The following is a 10,931-nucleotide window of genomic DNA, read 5'->3' on the forward strand; positions in this document are numbered from 1 at the left end:
TTTTCTGAAAATCCTGGTTAGGACTTTTCTGACATTTTTTATGGTTTTGTATTTTGAACTTTATTGTTTTAAAATACTGGCTTCTTTGTTGAGATACAGGAGATTTTGTGTTGTTTGTTTTTAATCTTCAGAATAGTGTTTCAACATTAAAAAACCCCATAAAACTGGAACTTAAAAAAAAAGAAATTTAATATTAGCACCCTTGATTATCTTAAGAATATTATTTTTAAAAATATTGTACTTACCCACAAATATCTGAGATAGTAATAATTCAAGAAATGATAGTGTCTGGTAATTATGGAACAGTTTCCTGCCTAAATTATATTTTAAAATGAATATCCTGATCATCCTTTTTGAAGGCAGTTTGGCCCCAGTGTATCTGAAATTTAAAAGTTCATTTCTTGAACCTAACAGTTCTGCTTCTGGAAGTAAGTCTGAAAGTTAGAAATGATTGAACTCATATCCAAAGGTAATGGAAAAGGATGTTCATGAAGCATTATTTGTATTAGAGGGAACCTGGGAAAATTCTAAATTAGCTCCGAAAGGGAAGTAGTTTAATAAAGTATGGTAAATTCATGCCATAGAATGTTATATGACATTAGCATAGTGGTGTGTATCTATATTTAATGACATAAGCACATAACTGTGATATATTATTTGAAAAAAATGAGCTACAAAATAGCATGAGTAGTATAATCCAGTTTTGGTTTAAAAATAGATGGTATGTGCCTGTGCACAGCGTATGTGAACGTACCTGCAATTGAAAGCGTAGTATAGGCAAATGTTAGGCAAGGTTCTTTCTCAGTGGTGCTGCTGTGGTTTCTATGCTGATGGGTAAAGCACATTTTCTTCCCTGTACTTTTATATATTGTCTTAATATTATATAAGAGGCATGTATCACTCTCATAATCTATAATTCCATCAGGCTATTTTCATTTTGAAACTTAAGTAATAATAGCTAATACTTGCAGGGTACTTCCTGCGTGCCAGGCACCGTCCCAGGTACTTTCACGCACATGAACTCATTACATTCTCAGTTGATCTTTTGTGGTAGATGTTATTATCCTTATCTCACAAGTGAGACTGAGGGCCAGAGGGGTTAAGTCACTTGCCTAAGGTCACATAGCTGGTAGAGCCAGGATTTAAACCTGGGCCAGGGAGTTCCCTGGTGGTCGTGGTTAAGACTGCATTTTTAATGCAGGGGGCACGGGTTCAATCCCTGCTTGGGAAACTGAGATCCCATATGTCTGCAGTGCGTGCGTGCATGTATGTGTATGTGCTCAGTCACTTCAGTCGTGTCTGACTCTTTGTGACCCCATGGACTGTAGCCCACCAGGCTCCTTTGTTCAAGGGATTCTCCAGGCAGGAATACTAGAGTGGGTTGCCATGCCCTCCTCAAGGGGATCTTCCCAACCTGAACCCATGTCTCCTGAGTCTCCTGCATTGCAGACAGATTACCCACTGAGCCACCTGGGAAGCCATGCCTGCTGTGGGATGTGGCCCTAAAAGAAAAGAAAAAGAAATTAAACTTGGGCAGAAGACAGTGGCACCCCACTCCAGTACTCTTGCCTGGAAAATCCCATGGATGGAGGAGCCTGGTAGGCTGCATTCCAGGGGGTTGCAAAGAGTCAGACACGACTGAGCGACTTCCCTTTCACTTTTCACTTTTCATGCATTGGAGAAGCAAATGGCAACCCACTCCAGTGTCCTTGCCTGGAGAATCCCAGGGACGGAGGAGCCTGGTGGGCTGCCGTCTATGGGGTCGCACAGAGTCGGACACGACTGAAGCGACGCAGAGGCAGCAGCAGCAGTAGTGGTCCCAGCATGTGTGTTCTGTACCAGTTCTTCTGGGGGTGATACATGCAACTTGCAGTGATGGAGAAATTATATCTGCCCTCCGTAATTTGAGAAACATCTGTAGAATGTTGTGGAATCTGATTGCTGCCTCCCTCTGAGTGGGTAGTGACCTCTCATACTCATCTTTTGGTTTGGAGCTGGCATAGAAATTCGTAAACCCTGATACTATTTATAAGACAGATGGTTTTGTCAGAAAATGGCCCTCTCCAGATTCCTATTCACTGGTTTCCTAGCAACCTAGGGCTAACCTACATATTGTTTTTAATTTTAAAAATTAGCGCCCCTCTCCCCTGAGTACAGAAGTAATATAACATTATTTTGAAAATTGCCCATAGTCCTATTGCCACCAACCACTGTCTTCTTTATGATGTTTTTTCTTGTCCATCCTTTTTCATGTTTATTTTAGATTGCAATTTTAATAGTGTAGTAAGTATGTGGGTTTTGATTCATATTTAATTTTCCTGATAATTAAGGTAATATATGTTCATTATTGGATATTTATTAAAGAAAATAGAACTCATCTACAAGCCTAGCATCAGAGTTAGCCAAAGTTAACATTTTAGGGTATTTTTTTCCTAGTTTTTTATTTCTGATAGTTTGTATGTTTTCATTAGGATTAAAAAAATAAAATTAGTATTGTTTGGCAACTTGCTTTTCCACCTCTATGAGTGAACCTGTTCATCTGTCATTGAGCATCTCAAAAACTTGATTTTTAAAACAGCTGCAGAGTCATTCACTGGTGTGATTACATTATATTTACTCAGTTCACTTACATTTTTGGTTATGGTGGAGGGTGGGTTTTGTCATTTGGTTTTATGCTTTCTTATTTATGTTGTGCCACACTAGTTTGAAGGTATATTTCTGTGATCTTTACAGTATTTCTTCTATTCACTTGCTTGTATTAATATTTGGCCTCACTTGAACAGAGTTCCCTGAGTGGGGATGATTAAGAGCAGTGGTAGGAACTCTTGGAAATAGTCCTAGAGGAAGTGAAATAAACCCCATTTTAGGTTTTGCCCCATTGCAAAGTGCCCCCCTTTCTACAGATTTGCTGGGTGAAGCCATTAAGGAATGTTTAACAGATATGTGGCTTTTATTCCCACCCCTCTAGGCTCAGGCAAAGCAACGAGCTGGCAGAGCTGGGAGAACAGGCCCAGGGAAGTGTTATAGGCTGTACACAGAACGTGCCTACCGAGATGAAATGCTGACCACCAACGTGCCAGAAATTCAGAGAACCAACTTAGCAAGCACAGTGCTCTCGCTCAAGGTAGAAATCACTGTCTTGTTAGAATGGGCTGGTGGAGCAGTCCAATTCTATGGCCTTAGTGAATGGATCTCGGTTTTATGAATCTTGTTAAATACTTCAGTAACCTTATGGAACCCGTCCCTTTGGGTACAAGGCAAATGGCTGTGATAACAGCCTCTCCACCGCGGGTCTGGGGCTAAATTGGCATGTGTGCTGTGATGTTTTTTTTTCTTGCCATCATAACCAGCAGGATATTTGGTTATAAAAGATTTTAGTTAGGAGCATTATCTTTCTAACAGGATATTAGAAAAATCGAGCCAGTGCCAAACTGTGGACAAACTCACTTCCCTCAACCCTTTAACTTTCACATCCAATTCTATTCTTTTAAAATGGAAGCAAAACCCCCAATCCAAAAGCTTTGCAAGGGAACAACTGTTATTACAGGTTTGAGACTGGCCCCCTGGGGCTGGGTTTCATTCTAAATCACTGCTCTTCCTCTCTCAGTCCCCAGTGAGAACCTTCAGTCTCTCTTGGCAGGGGGAGCCGCATGAGTAATTTCCCAGATGATGGCACCCCTACCCAGCGCCGCCCCCCCGACTCCAGTGCTGCCCTGGAGCCCTGGCACTTTACTAATGCACAGTGTTCTGTTGTAATTTATTATTCATTCCCTGTACGAAAGGCTAAAACAGAGCTTCAGAGGAAAAAAAAAAAGCCTGCTCCAGTCTCTGAAGTGAGAACAGAGAGGCATCTGTGGTTCAAAGTTCTGCTCTGAGCTGTGTGTCTTTGGTAAATTTACCTGCTCGGCTCTCTGCTCTGTATTCTCCTCTCAAAGTGGGGAGCTGTTAATAGTCTCTCCTGTGAAGATAAATGAGATAGTGCAGGTAAAGGCACTTGGCACAACACTTACTGATTGCTAACATAATTCCTTGTTGTTCTTATTCATACAGTAAGCAGTTATTGAACACCTGCTGGGTTTATGGTCACCATCACTTCTGTGGGAAAGAAACAGAAAGCTTAGGTCCTGCCTTTATACACATTTGGATAGTGTATCATTTGTCTCTTTTATTCATAAAACTAGCTAACAGATGTATCAAATGCCTGCTCTGTGGCAGGCTGGTGATTGCATGTGGTTTTGTGTGTCACCATGGTGAACTCTGAGAGCAGAGACCCTGTCTTAGTCCTCTTTATATCCCTCCCACCTAACATGGCACACAGGGCTCTTTCTAGATACACAAGAGATACTATGTATGCAGGAGACAGGGCAAGCTGTTCTTTTTTTTTTAATTATAAAATATATAACACGTTATCATTGTAATCTTTTAAAACGTCTATTTCAGTGGCACTACCTACATGCACTAGTACATTCACAGTGTTGAGCAGCTGTCACTACTATCCGTTTCCAGAACTTTTTGATCATCCCAAATTGAAACTCTGTACTCATTTAGCTGAACTATCCCCTTCCCCCTCCCTCCTGCCCCTGCTGCTGCTGCTAAGTCGCTTCAGTCGTGTCCGACTCTGTGCGACCCCATAGATGGCAGCCTACCAGGCTCCTCCGTCCCTGGGATTCTCCAGGCAAGAGTACTGGAGTGGGTTGCCATTGCCTTCTCCAGCCCCTGGTAACCAAATTATTTTCTGTCTCTATGAATCTGCTTAGCCTAGGTACCTCAGATAAAAGGAATCACACATATTTGTCCTTTTGGTCTGGCTTATTTTACTTGTTGTTTTCAAGGTTCATCATGCTGTAGCATGTATTAGAATTTCATTTGTTTTTAAGGGTGAGTAATATTCCATTGTATGTATATACAGTGTTTTGTTTATCCATTCATCTATTGATGGACTTTTGGGTGGTTTCTACCTTTTAGCTATTGTGAGTAATGTTTCTATGAACATTAATGTACAAGTATTTGTCCTGAGTCCCTTCTTTCATTTCTTTTGAGTGTATACCTAGAAGTGGAATTCTTAGATCACCTGGTAACTCTGTGTTTAACTTATTGGTGAATCACCAAGCAGCCACACCGTTTTATTCCCATCAGCAATGTATGAGGATTCCTGTTTCTCCATATCTGACCAACACTTATTTTCTTTCTTAAATTATGGCTGTCGCCATCCTAGTGGGTATGAAGTGGTATTTCATGGTGGTTTTGATTTGCATTTCCCTAATTACTAGTTATATTGAGCATCTTTTCTTGTGTTTGTTCCCATTTTTATATATCTTTGGAGACATGTCTTCCTTTGCCCATTTTAAAATTTTTGTCTTTTGGTTCTTGAGTTGTATATTCTGAGAGTATTTTTTTTAATATTTCCCAAGAAAGTATGTGTTTTCTAACAGTCTTGAGGTTTGTGTGACCCAGCCCTCCTGCTAATCGCTCTGGTAGCTTCTCTGGTAGCTTCCTAATTGCAGTTGAAGAAATAAGAAGGTGACAAGTAGTCTCCCTCCATGTGAGCACTGGTGAGGCTGACCCTGCCATCTACACATTGTTCCCTTCTATTCTAGGCCATGGGCATCAATGACCTGCTGTCCTTTGACTTCATGGATGCCCCGCCAATGGAAACCTTGATCACAGCCATGGAGCAGCTGTACACGCTGGGGGCCCTGGACGACGAGGGCCTGCTTACTCGCCTGGGCCGCAGGGTAGGGGACAGCCCTAAGCCTCTGGTGCTTTGGGGAAGATTCCCTGGGTAGCCTTCCATTCTTTCTGTTCTGTATAAAAAATTAAGCTCTGAGGCCCTGGATAAGCTTTGACTAGAATTCTGCATGCCTGTGTTTAACCTGGATTTTCCACTATTAAGTTGAAACTATTTCTTCTTTACAGAAAAAGAAATTCTATCCAACTAATCTTACCTCATGATATGTAATTGAGTTTAGCCTTTGAAAAGATGTCTATAAAATTCCCACCTACCCAACAGTAGTTATAATCTTCGTCATATACATTTTGTTGAAATTTATTTGGGAAATTAAAAAAAAAATTCTTCCAATAGAGCGAGGCATCCCCCGCCTCCCCCCAACCCCCCATCATCATGCTTGGGTAAAAACTTCCTGCTGTCTGTTACCCACTCTGATCTACGACTCCAGCTGGGTCTTTCCCAGGGTCACAGTTGTAGTTTCTTCTTCTCCCTCTAGATGGCAGAGTTCCCTCTGGAGCCAATGCTGTGCAAAATGCTGATCATGTCTGTGCATCTGGGCTGCAGTGAGGAAATGCTGACCATTGTGTCCATGCTGTCTGTGCAGAACGTCTTCTACAGGCCCAAAGTAAGGAGTCCAGGCCTGTGTTCGTGTAGGGGTCAGGCGAAGTTGGGTAAAATCAGCCTGTTGCCACCCGAGTGCTTAATGTGCACACAATCAAGTGTGGGCCATGGAGGGTGTCCCGGCACTGCTGGGTGTTCAGTCAGTAGCTTGGGTGGGAAATGAGCTTCTCCCCACTGCTTGCAGGATAAACAAGCCCTTGCAGATCAGAAGAAGGCCAAATTCCACCAGACCGAAGGGGACCACCTCACCCTGCTGGCTGTGTACAACTCCTGGAAGAACAACAAGTTCTCCAACCCATGGTGCTATGAGAACTTTATCCAGGCTCGTTCTCTGCGCCGGGCCCAGGACATTCGCAAGCAGATGCTGGGCATAATGGACAGGTAACACGTGGTGGCTTCTGCTCAAGTTGAGTCTCCTGAATGCCGTGCCGTGTGCATGTGTCTCTGCATGTGTCTGTGAAGCTGCAGGCACCTGTACTCTTGCTCCTCACATAAAACTCTTTTCCTCCAGCTTTTGCATCTCTGTTGTACTCCTTCCCAGGTGAGGATGGGGCTGAGAGTCACTTTAGGAAGTTCCTAAGAGGAAGATGATATATTAGTTGTAGAAAATGCTCTTTGTTTACAGCATCTGTGACATTATTAGTTGGGTTGAATTATAACCCAGGCAAAACGTCTGGCTCTTGTGGCATCCATCTTGCCCACTGTGTCGAGCTGCCCCTATAGTGCACTTAGGGCTGGAAGGAGGGTCCTAGTGCCGACTCCAGGGGCTCCACGAGGCGGGTGTTGGGTACTGTTATTCTGGAACGTAGACCCTCAGAAAGCAGGGTGGTCTCCCATCTTTGTCCTCTCTTGACTTATTCTCTTGCAAGACACAAGCTGGATGTGGTGTCCTGTGGTAAGTCCACAGTCCGAGTGCAGAAGGCCATCTGCAGTGGATTCTTCCGGAACGCTGCTAAAAAAGACCCACAGGAGGGTTACCGGACACTGATCGACCAGCAAGTGGTCTACATCCATCCGTCCAGTGCTCTCTTCAACAGACAGCCCGAATGGTAGGTGGACGGAGTGAACTTGGGAATCAGCTGGCCCTTTGTGTTTGTGTCCCCACTCACAACCAGCACTTCCTAACGTCGCTTATGTTTCTAGAGCAGCAGAAGCCTGAATTAGACACAATATCAGGCCCTGTTGAGAGAAATAAAATCACAGGGGTGAGAGCTAGGAAGGATCTCAGAGATCTAGTAAGGTGCTTAAATTTTTGTTTTTTCAAATAGTATTTTAAAAAAATTGAAATCTTACCCACCTTAACATAAAACTGATTTAAAACCACTGTGCCACAGAAGAGAGCTGGAGACATAGAGCCTGGCCTGCTTGGCTTTCCCCATTCCCATGAGGCAGCTTCGCAAGTCCTCTTCAGGGTCCTGGAGTTCTGTGGAGACAGCCCAGAAAACCACCCTCACACTTCACAGAGCAGGAAACAGGTCCAGAGAAGGAATGTGATTGGCTCTGTGTCACTTAACTCATTGGAACCGGCAGCTTTCTTGTGGTGAGAGGTGTGCAGACGCCTCAGTATTGGGGTGTGGCTGTCATAAACAGATTCCGGTCTCCTCAGGGGTCAGGTCGGAGAGGGAAGAGGGTCAAGTGCAAGCTCAGCTGAGGCCCGCTAGGGACCAGGGTGACTTGCCCATGGAGCAGGTCCTATATTGGAGGTTTGAGCTCTCTCTCTGCCCCGCTTAGGGTGGTGTATCATGAGCTGGTGCTGACCACGAAGGAGTACATGCGTGAGGTCACCACCATCGACCCCCGGTGGCTTGTGGAGTTTGCGCCGGCCTTCTTCAAGGTGTCTGACCCGACCAAGCTAAGCAAGCAGAAGAAGCAGCAACGGCTGGAACCCTTGTACAACCGCTATGAGGAGCCCAATGCCTGGAGAATATCCCGAGCCTTCCGGCGGCGCTGAAAGGCAAGAATCTGTTGGCCTGACCTGCAGCCCTGGGCCAGGGGTCAGCCTTGCTCTTACTGATGAGAAGCTGGTCCTGAGGATACAGCTGTCTGGTGGCTGAATATCTCAACTGGGCATTTCTTAAACTTGACTCTCCTTCCTTCCCTGGTGGTAACAGAAACAGGGATTTACGCCTGGTGTGATCAGAGCCTCCAGGTCCCACCGCCCCAAGGTGGGGCCATCAGGGCTCACACCCGACATGGGGTACACACTGCATCATCCCCAAGTAAGGGGAAACTTCTGCAGCTCTCGGATGGGAAAGGGGAGCCACAAGCGTCTGCTTCGTGGACTCAGTGAGGGCCCTGAGGCCCTGGCTGGTACTCTGTAGAAGAGGGAGCCATGAAGCTCACCCAAAGTGTTGGCCTCCCCCTCCTTCATACTCCTGTCCCGCCCCTGTCCTTTTGTTTAACCTCCTGCAAATATTTATTTTCATAAAGAAACAAAAATGGTTCTCTGTAGCTGTTGCTTTTAGCTGAAAGTTTAGGCTATTGGCCTGGGCTGAAGGTGGGGAGATTTATTATCTGAGGCTTCAGTGGAGAGTCCCCTGAAACCAGAGCCTGAGGCTCTTTGGGCTGAAGGGTGATGCACACCCAGACCTCCAGTCTTATCTCTCAGCATCAGCACTGGTCCAGAGCTTCGAGGACAGCACCGTGATTAACCACATCCACTGTACAGGCATTCTGCTCTGGGAGCCTGAGTGATTACGGATGCCGCGTATTGAATACAGAAGGCTCTCCCTGGCTCCCTCTCCCGCCTGCCAAACTCACAGCATGCAGTGCGCCCTATTTCCTCTTGAAACACACAAGTAATGACACAACTTTCAGCTTATTTTTGGTTTTATTTTTATCCCCCTGATCTTTTTAACAGAGTTTTCTCTGGTCAAAGCCTCTCTCCTTCCACCCCAAAGTGAAAATCAATGTCGCACCTCTCAGAGCCTGTTAGTGCTGCCCAGGACCTGTGCTCCTGGCCGCGTGCTTGGTGGTTTTCTCCTAGCGTTTGGTTGGGGAATGGCCACCTCCCAGGGCCCTGCTCACATTTCCTGAGAAGCCTCTGGACTTGGAAGACCATCAGGCAGATGCTGCCAGGCCAGGCTGTGGAAGTTGGTCTGGTGGAGAAACCCCTGGCAGGTTGGGCACATCCTGTGTTATGGCCTGAGCTGCCTCCATTCTCTCTACACTTGAGAGTTCTGAAATGACGTAAATACTAGAACTACTCTACAGTGGTACGTTAGACACTAAAGGAGACTATACACCCTACTAGGATGTGAAGGAATATAGGCTGCTGTTGGGAAGCAGACCAGCCTAAGGACGCAATTCAGAAACAACCCAGCAGAGTCTGCTGACAGTAGATCCTTGCCCCTTCATTTAGCTGAGTGAGCTCTGGTGAGTCTCAGTGTGCCTCTCAGGAAACCTAGGCCAGCAGCTGAAGTCAGAGGATCTAAAGATCCTTTAAGGCCTTGTGGGGAGAAGGAGGAAACTGAAGCAGAAGCAGAGGCTGGCTACCCAGTCTTAATTCCAGGCCAGGTCTGTCTGGTTTAGGAACAAACTCTGGGCTTGGCAGCCCACCTGTCCCAGCAGGGTGACCAACACTGACGGCATTGGCACCTCTGAAGTCATCACCGCCAAGAAAGGAGGTTTGGATTTTAAGCTGAATTTGAAAAGGGGATGTTTAGCAGGCCAAGGCTGACAGACAGCGGGCTGGTCATCTTTCTGGGTAAGGTGAGCAAAAAGGACCCAAACTCTGTGGGTGTTCTTGAACATCTCCCCAAAGAGCTGGGGTCACCGTCTCTGCTCTGACAACAAGGCAGGGGTCTGACCTTTTACTGTCCATGAGGAAACAGCGTGTAGGCAGCATTGCTGAGCCTTCCTCGAGGGAACAGGGCTCCTGGCCAGATAGGGCAGGAGGACCCGCCTGCTGCTCCTACACAATGGGGCCCTTGTTTCTCTTCCCTGAAGCAATGTTTCCCGAGATTGAGTGACAGCCCAGAAGAGGATGTGGGTCTCGTGCAAGGAGCTGCAATCTTCTTGCTGTTTATCCCACCCCTGCGGGAGCTAGCTCCAGAGTTTCCTGCCCCTGCACTTGTGCTGAGTCTGTGCCTGTCTGTGTGTCAGGGGACCATCCTATGGGCCGTGTCAGCTCTCCTGTTGGGTCAGGTGCCTTGGTCCAGGGTTTCCCTTCATCCAGTCTAGAGCGTGGTTCGGTTTTGGCTGTCATTCCTTCAGCCAGAGAATTCTCTCTTGTGGTCGTGGTTGTGGTCTGGTAGCCATCTCCTCAGAGCAGTGCCCTCCATGTATAAGGATTTGAACAGAGTTGTGAGGAGAGGCTTGTTAGCATTCCAGAGGACAGAGGTCACATGTCTCGGCCCGTGGAGACCTTCCCAGGACCCTGTCTCTCCTCATAATGCACCTACTGGGACCTCAGGGTTTACACTTGACCTTTACACCTCTTCTCACTGTGACAGCCTAGGTTTCATGTACAATTACAGGCTTCCCTGGTGGCTCAGACAGTAAAGAATCTGCCAGCAATGCAGGAGACCCAGGTTTCATCCTGGGTCAGGAAGATCCCCTGGAGGAGGAAATGGCAACCCAT

The 10,931-nt window shown here is 46.0% G+C and overlaps 1 protein-coding gene across 1 annotated transcript in view; it reads left to right on the forward strand.

The window, feature by feature from the left end:
• DHX8 (DEAH-box helicase 8) overlaps positions 1-8,793 on the forward strand; it is a 28,098-nt gene extending 19,305 nt beyond the window's left edge. Inside the window, exons 18-23 of the mRNA XM_005907660.3 lie at positions 2,969-3,124; positions 5,598-5,735; positions 6,225-6,353; positions 6,534-6,730; positions 7,219-7,398; positions 8,081-8,793. Of these exons, the coding sequence (XP_005907722.2) occupies positions 2,969-3,124; positions 5,598-5,735; positions 6,225-6,353; positions 6,534-6,730; positions 7,219-7,398; positions 8,081-8,300 (1,020 nt within the window). The 3' untranslated portion in view covers positions 8,301-8,793. The remainder of the gene's footprint in view (positions 1-2,968; positions 3,125-5,597; positions 5,736-6,224; positions 6,354-6,533; positions 6,731-7,218; positions 7,399-8,080) is intronic.
• Positions 8,794-10,931: the final 2,138 nt, after the last annotated feature.

This window comes from Bos mutus, chromosome 19 (assembly GCF_027580195.1).
Source record: "Bos mutus isolate GX-2022 chromosome 19, NWIPB_WYAK_1.1, whole genome shotgun sequence".
NCBI lineage: Eukaryota > Metazoa > Chordata > Mammalia > Artiodactyla > Bovidae > Bos > Bos mutus.